General features: G+C 39.2%; 1 protein-coding gene across 2 annotated transcripts in view; it reads left to right on the top strand.

The window, feature by feature from the left end:
* The first annotated feature begins 906 nt into the window (after positions 1-906).
* The window catches only part of Mcm6 (minichromosome maintenance complex component 6), a 45,064-nt gene continuing 24,784 nt past the window's right edge, over positions 907-21,186 (top strand). Inside the window, exons 1-7 of one of the 2 annotated variants that reach the window (XM_077798321.1) lie at positions 907-1,053; positions 8,200-8,346; positions 10,425-10,535; positions 11,917-12,166; positions 15,429-15,594; positions 15,853-15,998; positions 17,217-17,367. In XM_077798321.1, coding sequence (XP_077654447.1) covers positions 947-1,053; positions 8,200-8,346; positions 10,425-10,535; positions 11,917-12,166; positions 15,429-15,594; positions 15,853-15,998; positions 17,217-17,367 — 1,078 coding nt within the window. In that variant the 5' untranslated portion in view covers positions 907-946. Of the gene's footprint in view, positions 1,054-8,199; positions 8,347-10,424; positions 10,536-11,916; positions 12,167-15,428; positions 15,598-15,852; positions 15,999-17,216; positions 17,368-21,186 lie in introns of both variants that reach the window. The other variant, XM_077798319.1, reaches the window with a different exon arrangement.

The raw sequence follows: 21,186 nt of genomic DNA, 5'->3' as shown, positions 1-21,186 counted from the left end.
ACTTGCCTCAGCCTCCAGAGAAATGGGGAACACAGATGTGCAGGTTTTTAATATGCTGGAAGCCTCAAAAAGTATAAGTGGTCCGGGTTTCTCAGAGTCTTGGAGGCTCAGAGAAAAGTACTGGTGAAACACATTTTGAAGTCATCAGCAGCCAGACATTATTAAAGTCAAGAGACTTAAGGTGGTCCCCTAAGATAAGACACGTACAAAGAAGGTTAACTAGAAATAGACAAAGTGCTGCAAGAAAACTAAATGAAGTCAGAAAAAGATGGGAAGGAAAACCATAAGGCAAGAGTGCATTTTAAGAGGGGGATTAATCAACAGCGTTAACTATTTTGCTGACTTTCTTCTATAGCACCAACCAGGAACTCTACCAACTCCTTTGTTTTAAGGAACAAGTATAGGACAAACTCAGGTTAACAAAGACACTAAACCACACCTCTTTGACTTTGGAGGGGGGATTCTAACTCGTAGTTTACAGTTTATTTCCTCCAAATGGACCGCTCAAGGAGGTTTGAATCTTAATCACTCTTCTATTTCATACAGCCTTAATCCTACAGTTCACGTAATATCAGTTAAATGACTTTAAGAACATTTTGAAAACCACTCGGACAAAACTAAGGGCTTTTTTCAGTCTCGAGAAGCCGAAATACCCCCCGGGGCACGATCACACTGCGCAAGCGCAAAGGCAGACCTCTAGCTTTCCGCGTCTTTGCCTTTGGCGCGAAATTCGCGCTCAGTGGGCGGGGCTCTGGGCAAAAACACCATTCATTGGGCAGGTTTGGCGCGAAATCCCCGAGCTCCTACGCGACGATTGGCTCCAGCCGTTCGGACGAGCGAGGGGGCGGGACGGAAGCGGCGGCGGCGCGCGCAAAGCGGCGTCTAGGGAGAAGCGACTCGTGGCGGTATTGGCTTGGCGGTAGCGGTCCCGCGGTAGTAAGCAGCAATGGACCTCGCAGCAGCAGCAGAGCCGGTAGCCGGTAGTCAGCATTTAGAAGTCCGCGACGAGGTGGCCGAGAAGTGCCAGAAACTGTTCCTGGACTTCTTGGAGGAGTAAGTCTCTCGGCGTGCACCCCGGGCCTCCCCAGCCGCCCGCCTCCGGCCCGCGGTCTCCGGGCCGGGCGGGGCCGTGAGGCAGGCGGGTGTTCCGGAACCTAGGGGGTCTCTAGCCGGGGAAGAGCGGCCCCCGCCCCACCTTAGACTCCAGGCCAGGCCTCCAGGAGGAGCCAGGGACCTGTGGTATGGTTTCATGGGTAAAAGCCTCCTGGATCCCTTGCTCAAACCCCTGTTGCACCCAATGCCTTGTGTTCGGCATTGTGCTTTTATCATTTAATGCTCACAACCTGGGAGGTCGGTGTTTACATGGCCTGGTAACCTTGGGGAAATTCAGGCGCGGTGAGGATGAGCACCTGCCCGCTTGGGCCACTGGGCTCGGTGGGGTCGATGAGAGGCCGAACTGGTCTTAAGTTCTGGAAGACCCCATCAGACCCCACCGCCAGAAACCTGACGCTGCGGGCGCCGTGGGCTCGCATCACCATTGGAGTCTGTTGGATGAAAGTAATGGCGTGGACATTGAGGTTGGGTAGGTGCTCAGGTAGGTTCTTTCCTGCTTAAAAGTAGCTGAAATACCCCCTGTTTGGGGTTGCAGGCTCCAACCGCACCCGCCTTTTAAAGTTGCCTTGTAGGTTCCTGGCTTCTCATAACTCCCCTCCCTAGCTTACACCGCCCATCTTAACTTTTCTTAGTGCAGATACACCAGTGCTCTCCCTAATGTATGAACTCTGCTGCCTCGAGAGTGAAGTGGTAAACTCTTTGAAATGTCTTATGAATTTCTCTTCATTTTTTAAAAATTGTAAAATATATATTACATGATTTACTTGTTTAACCAGTTTTTAGCTTGCAGTAAAAAAGTGCCAGTAAGTGTGTTCATTATACAACTACCACATCCATGACCTAAATGCTCTTCAGCTTCCCAAGCTCTGTACCCACTAAACGGTAACACCCACTCCCTCCTTGTCCTAAGCCCTGGCAACCACACTGTGAATTTGATTACTCTAAGTGCCTCATATAAGTATGTTGTGTGTGAGGTGTTTGTTTTTTTTTGTTTGTTTGTGGTGCTGGGGATTGAACCCAGGGCCTTGTGCATGTGAGCAAGCACTCTACCAACTGAGCTATATCCCCAGCCCTAAATATGTTTGTGTATCTGGCTTATTTCACTTTATTTCATTCAGCATAATGTGTTATAGTTTATATCCTAATTTCCATCCCCCCCACCCACATGAAGTCTTACTATGTTGCCAGGCTAGTCTTGAACTCCTGGACTCTAGGGATCCTCCTGCCTCTGCCTCCTGAGTTCTGGAATTGCAGGCATGTGCCACCATACCCAATTTTTTGTTTTGTTTAGTACCAGGGATTGAATCCAGTTGTGCTTAACCAGTAAGCTGTTTTCAGCTCTTTTTAATATTTTATTTAGAGACAGCATTTTACTCGGTTACTTTAGGACCTCGCTAAATTTCTGAGACTGGCTTTGAACTTGCAGTGTTCTTGGCTTCATACCCAGTTAAAATTTAATTTTTTTCTCGAGACTGGTGTTGTATGTATATATCACATTTTGCTTATGTATTCATCTATGAGTGGACACTCGGGTGGCTTCCACTTTTGCTTACTTGAATAATGCTATATTAAGAAGTTTTGCTATGCTTAAAACTGTCATTTATGGGGCTGGGATTGTGGCTCAGAGGTAGAGCACTCACCTAGCATGGGCGGGACCCGGTTTGATCCTCAGCACCACATAAAAATAAAGGCATTGTGTTGTACCCATCTACATCTAAAAAAATAAATATTAAAAAAAAAGTCATTTAATTTCTGTTTCCAAGATTACATGCCTGTAATCCCAGCGGCTCAGGAGGCTGAGGCAGGAGAATCTCGAGCTCAAAGCCAGCCTCACCAATTTAGTGAGGCCCTCAGCAACTTAGCAAGACTTTGTCTCTAAATCAAAATACAAAATAGGGCTGGGCATGTGGCTCAGTGGTCCAGTGCCCCTGAGTTCAATCCCTGGTACCACCACCTCCCCTGCACCCCCCCTCAAATGATTTAATTTCTGTTTGTAGCCAAGTGCAGTGGCTCACACCTGTAATCCCAGCTGCTAGGGAAGCTAAGGCAGAGGATTGTGGGTTCAAAGCCAACCAACCTCAGCAATTTATCAAGAACCAAAGCAGCTTAGCAAGACTCAGTCTCTAAATACAATATAAAAAAGGGTGGTTAAGCACCCCTGAGTCATCCTCAGTAACCCCCAACCCCCAATTTTTTTTTCTATTTCCCTGCTACCAGCAATATTCTTCTCAGTCTGACAACTAACTCTTCATCTTTCAAAGCCCGAGTTGACTATAATCTCATCTACTCCAAAAGCTGATGCAACAGGATCACAAGTTCCAGGCCAGTCTCTGCAACTTAGTAAGACCCTGTCTCAAAAAAGGACTGGAGATTCAGCTCAATGATAAAGCACTCCTGGTTTCAGTCCTCAGTATGGGGGGCCATGGGAGCCCAGCTAAAGGCTCATCTTTGTGAAATTCTGTAAACCTTTCAGGGATCAAGCACCAATCTGTTGTTCCCTTATGCTTCCAGGGTTTCTACCATTTTCCATATATCTTTACCTGTCAGCCACATAATCTGGAATATGTCCCATTCACAATCAAACTTAGCTACCATATCACCTTACAAAGGTCTTCAGTAAATGTTTCATTTCAACACATAATGTATGTGCCTTCACTTTATCTTGTAGCTAGATGCCATGGATAATGACAAACAAGACAGACCCTATACTTTGTTTAAAAAGTCAACTTGCTCTCACAAAACCAATTTTGGTTTGTCATTGCTTATGGAATAGTCCAAAATCTTCCCTCATTTTTTTTTTTTGAAAGAGAGAGTGAGAGAGGAGAGAGAGAGAGAGAGAATTTTTAATATTTATTTTTTAGTTCTCGGCGGACACAACATCTTTGTTGGTATGTGGTGCTGAGGATCGAACCCGGGCCGCACGCATGCCAGGCGAGCGCGCTACCGCTTGAGCCACATCCCCAGCCCCCCTCATTTCTAATTTCATTATTTATCATCTACACTTCTTCCCATACCTTCTCTGACTTTCCCACATACTTGCAAACATCTATAACCAGTCTTCTACCACCTTTTTCTCTTTAGTTTTTTTGTCTTTCAAGGCTGAATTCCAATTCCGTTTTTTTAAGCTCCCTTCAATAATAGTAAATTTATTGTGTGTATGTGTGGTGTTGGGGATTGAACCTAGGGCTTCACACATGCTAGACAAGGGCTTTATCACTTAGCTACATCCCAGCCCTCTTAAATTTTATTTTAAGGCAGGGTCTCACAGAGTTGCCTGGGCTGGTCTTAAACTTGCAATCCTCTTGCCTCAGCCTCTGGAGTACTTGAGATTACAGATGCCTGCCACACCACACCCAGCTAGATACTGTTTAATGTATAGAAGAATCAGAATATGCTGTATTTAGAGAAGGAGTTGATTTTTTTTTTTTTCCTCTAAAGTTAACCTGTATATTTTGTGGTTGATGGTTTTTCCTATTTTGTTTGTACTGGGGTTTTATCCCAGGGAAGATCTACCATGAATTGACACCCCTAACCCTTTTTATTTTCATTTTAAAAATCTTGCTAAGTTGCTGAGGCTGGCCCCAAATTTTTATCCTTCTGCCTCTGCCTCCCAGTTTGCTGGGATTACAGGCATACACTGCACCCAGCTGCATATTATGTTAAAGAGAATAGAAAGTAACTTTGATGTTCTGTTTGGCTTTGGTGAGTTTATGTTTTTGCAGTATTGGGAGTTGAACCCAGGGCTTCCCACATGGTAGATAGTACTCTACCTCTGAGCTACATCTGCCCCTGCTTTATTTTGTTTGTATGTGTATTTCCATTTTCCTGAGATCTTAGGCAGTACCATAATTTGTTTGTTTTTTCCCCATAGTAAACAGTTTTTTATTGACTCAGCAGAATCTTTATCACAGTTTTTTTCTTTTTTTTCTTTTATTGGCACATTATAGTTGGGTGGGATTTGTTGTTACATATTTGTACATACACACGATAGAACAATATAATTTGACCAGTATCATTCCCCTGTATTTCCCTTTTCCCTCCCCCAGTCCTTTTCCTCTACTCTACTGATCTCTCTCCAGTTTTCTTGAGAATCTTCCTGTCACCCTCTACCCACTGGCCTTTCTTTTCCTTTTTCCTCTCTAATTTCTATATATGAAAGAAAACATGACCATTGACTTTGAGTTTGGTTTATTTTACTTACTATAATGTTCCATCCATTTTCCTGCAAATGACATAATTTCATTTTTCTTTATTGCTGAATAAAACTCCATTTTGCCTGGCAATTGTTTGTATTCTTGATGATTGCCATTTTGACTGGAGATAGAATCTCAGTGCAGTGTTTTTTGTTTTAGGGGCAGGGAAGGGGTACTTGGGATTGAACCCAGTTACCTTTAACCACTGAGCCACATACCTGGCCCTTTTTTGTATTTTATTTAGAGGCAGGGTCTTGATGAGTTGCTTAGAGCCTGGCTAAGGTGCTGAGGCTACCTTTGAACTCATGATCCTCCTGCCTCAGCCTCCTGAGCCATTGACATTATAGGTGTGTGCCTGGCTTTCAGTGTAGTTTTGATTTGCATTTCCCTAATTGCTAATGATATTGAAAATTTTTTCATGTATTCATTTGCCATTTGTTTTGTCTTTTGAGAAGTGTGCTTAATTAATTTGCCTATTTATTAACTGGGCTAAATTTTTGGTGTTTTACAAGTTCTTGATATATTCTGGATATTAATTCTTTCAGGTGAGATGAATAGCTAACAAAGATCTTTCTCCCTTTCTGTAGGTTCTGCCTTTGCATCTTAATTGTTTCCTTTGTTGTTCAGGAAGCTTTTTAATTTGATACTATCATATTTGTTTATTCTAGGCATTATTTCCTGAGCTTTAGGAGTTCTGTTGACAAAGTTGTTGCCTATGCCCATGTGTTGGAGTGTTTACCCTATGGTTCGACCCCCTCCAAGAGTTTCATAGTTTCTGATCTAGTTCCTAGGTCTTTGATCCATTTTGAGTTGAATTTTCTGCAGAGAGAGAGATAAGGGTCTAGTCATTCTTCTATATATGGATAACCAGTTTTCCCAGCACCATTTGTTAAAAATTCTGTCTTGGAGCTGGGGCTGTGGCTCAGTGGTGGCGCACTTGCCTGGCATGTGTGGGGCACTGGGTTCAATTCTCAGCACCACATATATTTAAAAAAAAAAAAAATCTATCAACAACTTATAAAATAAATAAATAAATAAATAAATATATTTTAATTCTGTCTTATCTCCAGGGTATGTTTTTAGCACTTTTGTCAATGACCAGATAACTGTAGATGTATGGTTTGTCTCTGTCTTCTGTATCTTTGGTCTGTATGTTTCCATACTAGTACTGTGCAGTTTTTGTTACTATTGCTCTGTAGTACAACTAAAAGTCAGATATCTTAATACCTCCAGCATTGCTTTGGTTATTCTGGGTTTTTTATTTTCCAAACAAATTTTAGGGGTTTTCCCCATCCCCACCCCATTTTCAGTTCTGTGAAGAATTTTGTCAGTATTTTAAGGGGGAATTTCATTGATTCTGTACGTTGTTTTTAGTAGTATGGCCATTTTAACAATATTAATTCTGCCTCTCCGTGAACATAGAAATCTTTCCATCTTCTTCTTGTGTAGTCTTCAATCAATTTTTTTCTTCAATGTTCTGTAGTTTTCATTGTAGAGGTTTGTCACCTTCTTGGTTAGAATTATTTCTAGTTTTTTGGTTGTTTCACTTTTGAGCAGGGTGGTGCGTGGGTAGCCGGGAGGTACTGGAGATTCAACTCAGGGGCACTTGACCACTGAGCCACATCCCTAGCCCTATTTTGTATTTAGAGGCAGGGTCTCACTGAGTTGCTTAGCACCTCTCTTTTGCTAAGGTTGGCTTTCAACTCAAGATCCTCCTGTCTCAGCATCTGGAGCCACTGGGATTACATTAGAGAACTACTAGGATTATCTGCGTGAGCCTTTGTGCCTGGCTATTTTTTTTAAAAGCTATTGTGAATGGAATAGTTTTCCTGACTTCTGTCTCAGCAGATTAATTATTGGTATATAGGAAAGCTATTGTTTTTTTTTTTTAATTTTTTTTCTTTTAGTTGTAGATGGACACAATACCTTTATTTTATTTGTTTATTTTTATGTGGTGCTGGGGATCGAACCCAGTGCCTCATGCATACTAGGCAAGCGCTCTACCACTGAGCCACAACCCCGGCCCTGAAAGCTGTTGTTTTTTGTATGTTGATTTTGTAATCTGCTACTTTGCTGAATTTGTTTATTAGCCCTAGCAGTCTTTTGGAACACATCTCACTTCTGTGGTGTTTCCCCCCACCTTAAAAATTTTTTTTGCAGTGTTAGGGATCCAACCCAGGGCCTTGTTCTTGCTAGGTAAGCATTGCACCACCAAGATACAGCTCCAGCCCCTTTATTTCTGCTTCTTAAATATGACTCATCTGTCCATTTTCAAATTTCTTAAGGAAGATGAATCTTTGGGTTTTTAACTTGAGTTTTTCAGTGTAACATTTTCTGGTCTTAATTTAAAAAACAATATTTTGAAAAAACAGTATTTGGGGCTGGGGATATAGCTCAGATGATAGAGTGCTTGCCTCGCATGCACAAGGCCCTGGGTTCAAACCCCAGTACCACCCCCCCCCAAAAAAAAAAAAAAAAACAGTATTTGTTTTTCTGGGAGTGAACCCAGGGCTTCACACATGGCATACTAGTTCTGCCACATCCACAGCCTAGAAAATGTTAAATAAATGTTTAAAGTTAAAAATCTAAAGACTCAATTTTCCTACTATTCCAGACATTGTACAAATCACTTTATAGGCATTCCCTCATTTAATCTTTAATTTAATTAGCAATTTTTTGAGATAAAGTGATGTTTTGATTTTTTTAAAAAATAGCAAAAAGGAAGTTTAAAAAGGTAAGTAACTTGCCTCAAGTTGCAGAACTACTAAACAGGGACCTGTCTGATCCTAAAGCCGATAATCTTTAGCCAATTCATTGAATTTTCAGGCATGCCGTGCAGATTCTTATTTACTGCCTGGTTCTTCATTTAAATCTGACCCACATATATCTTCAGATTCCAGAGCAGCGATGGAGAAATTAAGTACTTGCAGTTGGCAGAAGAGCTAATTCGTCCTGAGAGAAATACATTGGTTGTGAGTTTTGTGGACCTGGAGCAATTTAACCAACAACTTTCCACCACCATTCAAGAAGAGTTCTATAGGTATATTTTTTGTTAATCTTCATTACTTTGAATTGGGATAGAGCCTGGGAAGCCAGCTCCTTTTGGACTGGAAGTGTTCACTTTGAGGCAGAAAGGCAGCTGTCACAGTTATTTTCTTTGCAAATAATAAAGTTCAGTGCTCTGAACTTAATGTAGGCCTTTGTGGAGCTAATCTTTTTTCGTGTTCATTTTGCTTTCTGTATAGTTTTTTAAATAGGAGAACTGAATTTACTTTTTTTTTCTTTTAATTGAGATGACTTGTCACTATGTTGCCCAGACTAGCCTTGAACTACATGGTTCAAGCATTCTTGCCTCAGACTTCCAGAGCAGCTGGGACTATAGGCATGCACCATTGTGTCTGGCTTAGGGATATCTTTATAGTAATGAGGTTGTGCTTGTTCCCTTAATATTTAATTTTTTTGGCTAAATCATCTGTATGTTTGTAATCCTCCCACTAATGAAAACCACCATTAGGGTCTACTAAAACAAAGTTTCAAAGGCCTTCCAAGTCTGCAAGTGCAGAGTTTTGTTAAGAATCTCATTGTATTTTTTAATAATATTTATGTTTTTAGTCATAGATGACACGATACCTTTATTTTATGTGGTGCTGAGATCGAACCCAGTGCCTCACATGTACTAGGCAAGCACTCTGCCACTGAGCTACAGACCCAAGAATCTTGTTGTATTTCGATGTCTTTAATAGTATTATTAACATTTTTTTATGCCATATAAAATTCTTTGAAAACATTTAATGAGTCTGATATCTATTGGTAGAAATACTATGTTTAGACATTTATGTTTAGTAACTTAGGCTGACTTTTATATATATCACAGTTGGTAGAGTGCTTGTCTGGCATGCACAAGACCCTGGGTTCAATCCCCAGCACCACCACCCAAAAAAAAAAAAATTGAGCAGGTCATGGTGGTAGATGCCTATAATCCTAGTGACTTGGAAAGCTGATGTAAGATCTCAAATTTCAGGCAAGAATGGGTACTATAAGGAGATCCTGTCTTGACATAAAAAAAAGGCTGGGGATGTAGCTCATTGGTGAAGCATTTGCTGAGCAAGCACATGGCCCTGAATTCAATCCCATTACCACCAAGAAAAAGGGGCTGAGGAAATAAGCAGCATAGTTTGTTGTGAAAATATGCAGAGGAAAACTTGCATTGACAAGCGACAGAAAAATCAGATTGAACTAGAAGCAGCTGTACCATACCTTGTGTACAAGCCATGCTTCAGTTTTCTCTCTTGAAAGGAGCTCGTTTTCCAGAGGGCTTTCAGAACTCACTACTTAAACAAACCAAGCTGCAACAGCCTTTGGGAACTCAGATCAAAAGACCCACTTCAGTTAAATAGAACGTTTCTGCCAGTTTGCTCTCACATCAGGACATAAATTCTTCCCTGTCTTCTTGCAAGAATTAATCAAGAATGAAACCAACCTGGGTTCTATGGTGTACACCTGTAATCCCAGCAGCTCAGGAGACTGAGGCAGGAGGATCAAAAATTCAAAGCCAACCTCAGCAAGGGCGAGGCGCTAAGCAACTCAGTGAGACCCTGTCTCTAATTAAAATACAAAAAAGAGCTGGGGATATGGCTCAGTGGTTGAGTGCCCTTAGTTCACTCCCCAGTACCCACTCCCCCCCCCAAAAAAAAAAAAAGAAACCAAAAATATACTAGGATTTAGCACACCAAAAAGGATGCTGCTTTACTAGATTGTAAACAGACCAGAGAAAACTCACAGTATTGAGCATAAAACTGGCAGGGTGATTGTTTAGGTTGAGTTACCTTGGACAGAGAAGTGATTTGCAGTATGATTGCTGTATAATGAAAGACAATAGATAGTCAGGTACAGCATTTTATCTTTGATGTTTCTATTTGTGGTGGGACAACAGAGGATTGAAAGAGGCTCCTAAACTCAAATTAAATAGAAGGTTCCTGCACAGGTAAGTTCCATGGCTTGATTGGGACCAGATGAAATTACTTAGCTGTAGGCAAGCATGAAAAGGGAAAGACGCCTTGCGGGTAGGACTCTAAAATGTCAGTTGTCTGTTTTTGTTTTTGTTTTTTTTTTTTTCAGAGTCTACCCTTACTTGTGTCGGGCCTTGAAAACCTTTGTCAAAGACCGAAAAGAGATCCCTCTTGCCAAGGATTTTTATGTTGCCTTCCAGGACCTTCCTACTAGACACAAGTAAGAAACCCTTTGGAAGAAAAGGAATTTACCAGTAGTGTACATGACAGTAATCAGTTAGAAAAGTTGGGAGATTGCCTAAATCTGCTGTTAGTTGGCTTAATGTCACATGAATCACTCTTACTTTGCTAAGCCTCATTTTTCTCATCACCTAAGTCTTTTGGCTTAGGTTTTCTACCTAAATCATGCAAAAAGATGGATTTGTTGCTGTAACATTTTTTACACCTAGTGGTGTCAAGAATTGTTATAGAGAGTATTTATAAATTGCTATAGTACCAGGAAGATTCTGGGATATTAGTAGATCACATGCCTAGTATATGCCAAGACCCTGGGTTTGATCCCCAGCCCCATGTATATACATATATACATACAAACATAAATAAATATAATACCAGGAAGGAAAAAAGTTTTTCATACACATTTTGTAGAAAGTTGGCTTTTAAAAGAGTTCTATCCAGTTACCCTGAAAGTTTAGTGTTGGAGAAACATGTTTTTCTTTAGAGATGGCATAGGAAGTAAGTGAAGTGAACCAAATGCTTAAGATTGTCACATTTTTAGGGCACCATTTAGGGAATTTGGGAGAAAAGATTGGTCAAGTGATAAAAATGCGAAAACTCAGAACAATTGCAGAAGTGCATGAATCTTACAACACTCTAAAGCTTAAATTCATAACTTTCAACCATCCCTTTAGTAGTTACTTAAAGAAGAAATTTACTGGAAGAAGCTGAAGTGATGTGTTTTGAGAACTTAATCTCTCAAAATCACTTAAAAATTACCACATTATTTCACGTAAAATGAATTTATAAGGTAAAGGAAGTGTTTTGAACTTCTAAGTATAAACTATTTCCCCATGATAACTTTGTTATGAAAATATACTTTTTTTTTTAGCAAATTGTAGGTAAGCAAAAGATGTGTTTGCATATAAAACAATGGGATCATTCTGTTTTATAATTTTTAATTTTTATTTATTTAGTTTTTCATATTCATTTATATATTTTCATGAATTTGTGTATGTTATATAATTTAGGAATGGGCATGTTCACTAAATTATTTGTCGTTTGATGTTTCCTAAGAAGGATAATTTATCATTGGATACTTTCATTAAAATAAAAAATTGGGGGATTTCCCATACGGAGAAGTTGAGCCAGGCCCAGTGGCACATATCTTTAATCCCACCGGCTCACAGGTGGAGGAGGCAGGAGAATTACAAGTTGAAAGCCAGCCCTAGCAACTTAGCGAGGCCGTGTCTCAAAAAAAAAAAAAAACAGGCTGGGGATGTGGCTCAGTGGTTAAGTACCCTGGGTTTAATCCCTAGTATAGGAAAAAAAAAATTGTAGTTGAAAAGTAGGTATTTATTAAAGAAACACTTATCTTTAAACAGAATTCGAGAACTCACCTCATCCAGAATTGGTTTGCTCACTCGAATCAGTGGGCAGGTAGTGCGGACTCACCCAGTTCATCCAGAGCTTGTGAGCGGAACTTTCTTGTGCTTGGACTGTCAGACAGTGATCAAAGACGTAGAACAGCAGTTCAAATACACACAGCCAAATATCTGCCGAAATCCAGTTTGTGCCAACAGAAGGAGATTCTTGCTGGATACAAATAAATCAAGATTTGTTGATTTTCAGAAGGTATTTATTTACTTGTATTTAGACTGGATTCAGTCTATACTACTTAGTAATTCACTCTGGGGCCCTTGAAATAGCTTATTTGTAGTCATTAAGAGTGACTTCAAGGGACTGGGATTGTGGCTCAGTGGTAGAACACTTGCCTAGCATGCATGAGGCACTGGGTTTGATCAGAACCACATAAATGTAAAATAAAGATATTGTGTCCATCTAAAACTAAAAAATAAATGTTAAAAAAAAGTGACTTCAAATTTAAGCCCCAAACTCTTAATGTAAATTTTAATTGTCAGTATACAATTGTGTTTTAAGGGCTAGGGTTGTGGCTCAAGCGGTAGCGCGCTCGCCTGGCATGCGTGCGGCCTGGGTTCGATCCTCAGCACCACATACAAACAAAGATGTTGTGTCCGCCGAAAACTAAAAAATAAATATTAAAAAATTCTCTCTCACTCTCTTTAAAAAAAAAAAAAGTTGTGTTTTAAAGTTTAATGACTTAGATTAGAAGTTCCTTCAGATTGTGACAAAATTTGTCAAAAAATAACCAATAACTATTATTATAAGCTGCATTTAAGAAAGCTTTGGAGGTAGCAACTTGTTAGTATAAAACTTTGAATTTGGTGGATAGAAAGGGTGAAAGCCTGAGTGAAAATTCAGCAGACTAGCATGGAAGCAGTGAGGATTATCATGATTGTAGGAGAAGAGTTGGGTTGGAGATAATCTGAGAGATGATTTGATACGAGGCCTGAAGATACTTAGATTTTTACATTTTAGACTGAGAAGTTTAGGTCTGTGTTGTTAGGGATTGAAGCCAGTGCCTTGCACAAGATAGGCAAGTGTTGTACCATTGAATTAGGTCCCTATCCCCTAGGTCTATCCTTTTTTTTTTTTTTTAATATCTTTATTTATTTACTTATTCATTTTTATGTGGTGCTGAGGATAGAACCCAGGGTCTCACACCTGTGAGGCAAGTGCTTTACCACTTAGCTACAGTCTCAGCCCTCCCCTAGGTCTATCTTGATAAGCAGTGTGAACATATTTTGTTGTGGATGTGGGGGAAGGTATGTGTTTTGGGTGATTTTGTTTGTTTGTTTGTTTTTTTACATGGACACAATATCTTTATTTTTTGTTTGTTTGTTTGATGTGTTGCTGAGGATTGAACCCAGTGCCTCACGTGTCAGGCAAGCGCTTTGCCACTGAGCCACAACCCCAGCCCTATGTTTTTGGTTTCTTAACGAAGCTTAATGGGACAGTGGTATATGGTATTTAACAGAAACTAGTAGATAGTTGTTTGGGTAAGAGGTGATGGATGATAATAAGAATGAAGAAAAATTAAAATCTCAGCAGCGTTTATGCAATATGGAATATGGAAAAAAAAGTTACAGCAGCTCAAGAATGGAGAATGGGACTGGAGATGTGTCTCAAGCGGTAACGCGCTCGCCTGGCATGCTCGGGGCGCCGGGTTCAATCCTCAGCACCACATAAAATGAAGATGTTGTGTCCACTGAAACTGAAAAATAAATATTAAAAAATATTCTTTCTCTCTTCCCCCCTCCCTCCCTTCCTCACTCCCTCCCCTTCTCTCTCCTCTTCTCTGTAAAAAAAAAAAAAAATGGAGAATGATCAGAGTAAAATAATAATAAAGGGGTTTTTGTTTGTTTATTAAATTAGTTTTTAGTCCTTAGTTTTCTTATGTTAACCTGAAAGTTTATAAGAAGCATATGTTCTACATCAGCTTTGGGTAAGAGGTGCTTTATAGTTTTCAAAGATGATGTAACAATCAAAGTATGAATCTAGGTTGGGTGTTGGTTTGCAGGGTGGGGGGAACCTCAACTGTAATACAGGATATTTTGATAATTGGAAACAATTGAAGATGGACTAGATAAGAGGAGATAGTATGTAATTTTATGGAATTAAGTACTATTAATTCTCTGGGTTGTGTTAATGGTAGTATGGCTATGTAGGAGATTGTCTTTATTCTCAGAGATGAATGCTAAAATATTTAGCCTTGAAGTTATTTGATGTTTATAACTTTCAAATATTATAATTGAAAATATGTATAGCTACATAGGTAATATTGACAATCAATGGGTTGAAGTAGAGGATATAAAAGTATATTGGAACATGCTTATAATCCCAGTGACTCAAGAGGCTGATGCAGGAGAAGCACAAACTTGAGGCCAGCCTCAGCAAATTTATTGAGGCCCTAATAATCAACTTAGTGAGAAGAGCTAGTAATGTGGCTCAGTGGTTGAGCACCCCTGGGTTCAATCCCTGTTACCAAAAATAGAAGTATATTGGAAAGTTTTCATAAAATTCCTTTGCAAAGTTTTAGGGAGAAGATGAATCAGAACAGAGTCAGGGGGCGCATTGTATTGGATATTGAATCTGGGCATGCTCTCCCACTCAAATACATCCCCAGCCCTTTTTATTTTTTCATTTTTTTTTTGAGACAGGATCTTGCTAAGATGCTGAGGTGGGCTTCCCAATTTGGAATTCTCCTGTCATAGTTTCCTGAGTAGCTAGTATTAACAGGCATGTACCACTGCATACATCTGATAGTCATTTTGAACAGGGAAATTTTGAGGGTGATTGAACTCAGGGCACCCAACCACTGAGCCATATCCCCAGCCCTATTTTGTATTTTATTTAGAGACAGGGTCTCACTGAGATGCTTAGCGCCTTGCCCTTGCCAAGGCTGGCTTTGAACTCACAATCCTCCTGAGCTGTTGGAATTACAGGCGTGTGTCACTGTACCCGGTGGAAATATTTTTTAATAAAAATGTGTTTGTCTTTTTAAATTTTATTTAAAGTGCTGGGGTTGAACCCAGGACCTTGTGCATGCAAGGCAGGTGCTTTACCAACTGAAGAATATCCCCAGCCTTTTTATTTTTAAAATATCTCTGTAGTTGTGGATGGACACTAATACTCTTTTTTTTTTTTTTTTTTTTAATGTGGTGCTGAGGATCAAACCCAGTGCCTCACACATGCTAGGCAAGCACTCTACCACTGAGCTACAAATTCAGCCCCTAAATATTTGTCTTTCAAGGAATTTTTAGTAGGGGTAATCCAAAGAATTTTAGGGTAGAGTTTTTGGTTTTGGTTTCTTTGTTTTTGGATAGAGAATTTTAAAGTGAAAGTTGGGACATGTCAAAAGTCCACAAAGAGTAAGATCATTTAGAATTCTGCCAGTGTTTGTGTCATTAACTTTAGATTACAGGGTGCATAAAAGGGATCTCTTCTCATTCTTGGCTGTTTACTTTTGTTATAGGTTCGTATTCAGGAGACTCAAGCTGAGCTTCCCCGAGGAAGTATACCCCGCAGTTTAGAAGTAATCTTGAGGGCTGAAGCTGTGGAGTCAGCTCAAGCTGGTGACAAATGTGACTTTACGGGGACACTGATTGTCGTGCCTGATGTCTCCAAGCTTAGCACACCAGGTGGTAATCTATGGCTTAAATTTAACAAATTCTTGGTTACCTGAACTGCAAGGTATTCAACTTCTCTTCTTTTTGGCTGCCAATCAAAGGAGAAACAAGAAAGTGTGATGAGAATAAAAAATTGATTTTCCTACAATATTGGCTATTCTGAATGTTTCCAAAGTTTAAAAGAAAATCATATTTATATCTGATTTATATGAGCAGTATTAGTTCCCAGCACCTATAGTATTTGAAATGGCCTATCATTTAATCTTTCAGGAGCACGTGCAGAAACGAATTCCCGTGTCAGTGGTGTTGATGGATATGAGACAGAAGGCATTCGAGGGCTCCGGGCCCTTGGTGTTAGGGACCTGTCTTATAGGCTGGTCTTTCTTGCCTGTTTTGTTGCACCAACTAACCCAAGGGTGAGTCTTTTTTGCATGCTGGAGATTGAACCCAGGGTCTTGCTAGTCAAATGCTCTTAACACTGAGCTACATCCCTCATGGTGAATCTTAATAAAATGCCAGAGCTTGACAAAGAGCTCGCTTGAGGCTGCTGCAATTTAATATGCTTCTAAAACATCTGAGTTATCTAGTCAGTATAAAAGTCTAAAGGGTTGGGTTGATGTTGATTCTTCAGTATTAAAACCAAATCTTTTCGGGGCTGGGGATGTGGCTCAAGCGGTGACACGCTCACCTGGCATGCGCTGGGTGCTGGGTTCGATCCTCAGCACCACATAAAGATTATTAAAATAAAGATGTTGTGTCCATCGAAAACTGAAAAATAAAAATTAAAAAAAAAATCTTTTCATGTCTTTCTGACCTTGAGGAGAAGCCTTATTGTTTTCATACATTTTGAGGCTAATGGCATGTATTATCCATGTTTTTTATTTTGTGTAAGTATTATAGTTCCTCTGACATGCTCCCTGGAGAATGTACTGATAAAAAGACTTAGTAACCTGGGAAATAAAGTAAATTGCTATTTCTGAGAGTGGTGGATTACTGGCAGTATTATTTAGTTAATTCTGTGTCTTGAAAGGGAAACGGGTTTGGGAAAAATAGTCCAGTCCAAAAAAGAATAGGAAAATAATCTAGTACTAAAAAAGAAAAAAGAACATAATATTCTTTGATTTTGTTTTCTTTTTCATATCAGAGATTAACATTCAACTATGTCTCATCTCTTGAGCATCCAGATACATTTATAGAGGGCTATAAAACAATTGTGGTAGCTTTTTTTGTTTCTACTCACTTGACAAATGTCAACCTTAAGTAGTTTCATTAACTGAAGCTTACTAGTGAGGGAGTTTTTGTTTTGGGGGTGTTTTTGTGCTGCTGGGGATGAAACTTCATACTTGGTATGTACTCCACCGCTGAGCTATATCCTAGCTTTATTTAATTTTAATTCTTGGGCTGTCCTCCAATTTGCAATCCTCCTGCCTCCGCCTCCCAAATAGCTAGGATTACAGATGTGTGCCACTGTGCCCACCTTGATTTTTGCTTTTTTTTTTCCTTCAAACCTTTCTATTTGATAAATTGTGAATTTGACCTTCTGAGCTATATTTTGCTTGTAGTAGTTTGTTTTCCTTTTCATTGTTTTGGCCACTTCTATACTAATATATTTTCCTTTTTTTTCTCCACCTTAGTTTGGAGGGAAAGAGCTCAGAGATGAGGAACAGACAGCTGAGAGTATTAAGAACCAAATGACTGTGAAAGAGTGGGAGAAAGTGTTTGAAATGAGTCAAGATAAAAATCTATATCACAATCTTTGTACCAGCTTGTTTCCTACTATACATGGTAAGAGTTATATCTATTTGTGCACAAACTTGAAATCTAACTAATTATTACAAAGAGTAGCATTTAATTTTTTAAAGTGCATAGATCAGAAGATAAAGGTTTCTAGTGGGCTTAGAACGGGTTATTTACAAAAGGACAAATACAATTTCACTACATGAGGTCTAGACATTCTAGAAGTAGGCAAATTCATAAAGAAAAAGTGGAATAGAAATTATCAGGGGCTGGGGGCACGTGGGAAATGAAGAGTTTTTCAAAGAACAGAGTTTCTATTTGGGATCATGAAAAAAATTCTGGTAAGTTATTCAAATAAAATATTTAATGCCGGGCTGGGGATGTGGCTCAAGCAGTAGCGTGCGGCCCGAGTTCAATCCTCAGCACTACATACAAACAAAGATGTTGTGTCCGCCGAAAACTAAAAAATAAATATTAAAATTCTCTCAAAAAAATAAAATAAACATGTATAGGAAAAAGTATATAATGCCCTTGAACTATATACTTAAGTGGTTACAATGGTAAATTTTATGTATATTTTGCCACAATTTTAAAAGAAAATCAATTTTTTCTGGCCTTATGGCCAAACTGCTATATTCCAATACATTAGACTAATCTGGGCTTGCTTTACTAAAGTTTTCATACATTTCATGAAATTTCATGATGCTTTTGGTTACTTGTATTATCTATGCTTTTGGCAGTTTTCTTTTGTGTTTTCCTGGCTCTTAATTGCTAGCTGTCACCGTTAGTCATTATATCCCCTTCTTGTGTTGAAGGACATGAATAAATTTGAGGGCCTGAAGTTTTACCCTTGAATTAGTCTATCCCTGCCTTCCATATAAAGTTGGGGTTATGGAAAGAACTGCTGAAATTATGGGTATTTCTCTTAGGTATAGGTGTAACCTTTTTTTTTTTTTTCCTGTTTAATCAGTGGAACAATTGAACCCTTTTATGTTAATTCTTCATGGATTTTAGAGTATCCTCTCAAATGGAGTGGGTGTCACCATTTTTGGGTTGCTCCCTTCCTCCCATAAGTAATCTCTTGTTATAAAACTCAAATTTAGTGAGTTAAAACAGTACTGGTTCATGGGTCAAGAATCTGGGAGCACCTTAGCTGGGTGACGCTACTTCAGGGTCTTTCATCATGAGGTTGCAGTTAAGATGTCAGCAGGTGGGCTGGGGATGTAGCTCAGTTGGTAGAGTGCTTGCCTTACATGCATAAGGCCCTGGGTTCAATCCTCGGCACCACCACCAAAAAAAAAAGATGTCAGCAGGGCCTGCAATCATTGACTAGGGCTGGAGGTACCACTTAACAAGGGGGCTCACTCAGATGACTTCCAGTTAATGCTAATTGTTAACTGGCCATGTCAGTTCCTTCCCATATGAATCTTCCCAGTAGGGCTGTTTTGACTACCTTCACAGCACAGCAGCTTGCTTCTTCCAGAGCACATGGTCCAAGAGAGTAAAGCAAGGAGGAAGCAAAATGCCATCAGAAGTTCCAGACTTTTACTTCCACCATAAGAATTTGTTAAACTGAAGTCACTAAGTTCATCCCCCACTCAGAGGAAGGTGAATTGGATTCCATCTCTTTTAATGAGGTGTGTCAAAGAATTTGTGATGTGTTTAAAACTACCACACCCTCAACACATTTTCTTCCATATAAGTCACAGAAGTAAGTTCATGGAATGGATTTTCCCCCATGTACTGGGAATTGAAATCACCTACAGATGCACCCCAGCCCCGATCATGGTCCCCAAGGACTCACTAAATTGTGAGGCTCAACTTTCTTCCTGGGATTATAGGTGTGAACCACAGTGCCCAGCCTGGGGGATGGATTTTTAATTTTCTATTTTTATGGAATGATTTATGTAAATTTGCATAGCATTTAATTGGTGGAGTTCAAGTTTAGAAGTGGTTGAAAATTACACTCAGCATCTTATAGGTGATGATAAAAGTAATGTCTTAAAACTCTTAATGGACTGATCGCATTTCTTCCATGAAGTGTCCAGTTCCTTTGCCCATTTATTGATTGGGTTTTTGGGGGGTTTTGGGTGTTTTTTTGAGTTCTTTATATATCCTAGAGATTTAATAGTTCAGGTGGCAAAAATTTTTTCCCATTCTGTAGGCTCTCTCCACAGTCTTGCTTCCTTTGCTGTGAAGAAGCTTTTTAGTTCGATATCGTCTCATTTATTGATTCCTGTTTTTACTTTTTACGCTTTAAGTGTCTTGTTGAGGAATTCAGTTCCCAAGACAACATGATGGAGATTTGGGCCTCCTTTTTCTTCTAGTAGGGTGCAGGGTCTCTGTCTAATGCCTAAGTCTACTTTGAATTTTGTGCAGGGTGAGAGATAGGGGTCTAATTTTATTTTGTTACATATGGATTTCCAGTTTTCCCAGCACCATTTGTTGAAGAGGCTATCTTTTCTCCAATGCTTATTTATAGCATCTTTGTCTAGTATGAGATAACTGTATTTATGTGTTTGTCTCTGTGTCTTCTATTCTGTACCATTAGTTTTCATGTCTATTTTGGTACCAATACATGCTATTTTTGTTACTATAGCTTTTTAGTGTAATTTAAATTCTGGTATTTTGATGTCTCCTGCTTCACTTTTCTTTGAGAGCATTGCTTTGATTATTCTGGCCTCTTGTTTTTCCAAATGAATTTCATGACTGCTTTTCTATTTCTATGAAGAAATCATTAGAACCTTAATAGGAATTGCATTAAATTGTATAGTTTTTGATAGTGTGGCCATTTTGACAATATTAATTCTGCTTATCCAAGAACATGGGAGATTTCTTTCTTTCGTGTTTCATAGTTTTCATTGTAGAGGTCTTTCGCCTCTCATTAGATTGATTTTATTTATTTTTGAGGCTATTGTGAATGGGAAAGTTTTCTTAATTTCTCTTTCAGTGGATTCTTCACTGATGTATAGGAATGCAGTTGATTTTGGGGGGGGGGTGTAAATTTTATATCCTGCTACTTTGCTGAATTCATTTATGAGTTCTAGAAGTTTTCTGGAGTTTTGGGGGTCTTCTAAATATATGAAAACATGTTCAACATCACTAGCAATTAGAGAAATGCAAATTAAAACTACACTGGGATTTCATCTCACTCTAGTCAGAATGGCAACTATCTAGAATACAAGTAACAATAAATGTTAGTGAAGATGTGGGGAAAAAGGTACACTCATAAAGTGCTGGTGGGATTGCAAATTGATGCAACCACTCTGGAAAGCAGTATGGAGATTCCTCAGAAAACTTGAAAAGGAACCATCATTTGACCCAGTTGTTTCACTCCTCAGCATATACCCAAAGGACTTAAAATCAGCATACTACAGTGACGCAGCCACATCATTTATAGCAGCTCAGTTCACGATAGCTAAGCTATGGAACCATCATAGGTGCTCTTCTATTACTCAGCCATAAAGAAAAATGAAATTATGACATTTGCTGGTAAATGAATGGAACTGTAGACTATCATGCTAAGTGATAAGCCAGACCCAAAAAATCAAAGACCGAATTTTCTCTCTGATATGTGAATGTTAACTTACAATAGGTGGAAGGGGTGGGGTGGACAGGGAGGAATGGGGGGAAGAAAGGAGGGATGGGAATAGAAAGTAGAATGACTCAGACATTACTTTCCTTTGTTCATATATGAATACAAGACCATTATAACTCCACATTATGTACAACCACAAGAATGGGTGGGAAGTTATACTCCATGTATGTATGATATGTCAAGATACTTTCTACTGTCACGTATAACTAATAAGAACAAATGAAAAATTAACAAAACCTCCTAATGGAACTGAAGAGCTCCCATTAGAA

This window comes from Urocitellus parryii, chromosome 1, assembly GCF_045843805.1.
Source record: "Urocitellus parryii isolate mUroPar1 chromosome 1, mUroPar1.hap1, whole genome shotgun sequence".
Taxonomy (NCBI): Eukaryota; Metazoa; Chordata; class Mammalia; order Rodentia; family Sciuridae; genus Urocitellus; species Urocitellus parryii.
This window is presented reverse-complemented; position numbering and strand designations above follow the sequence as displayed.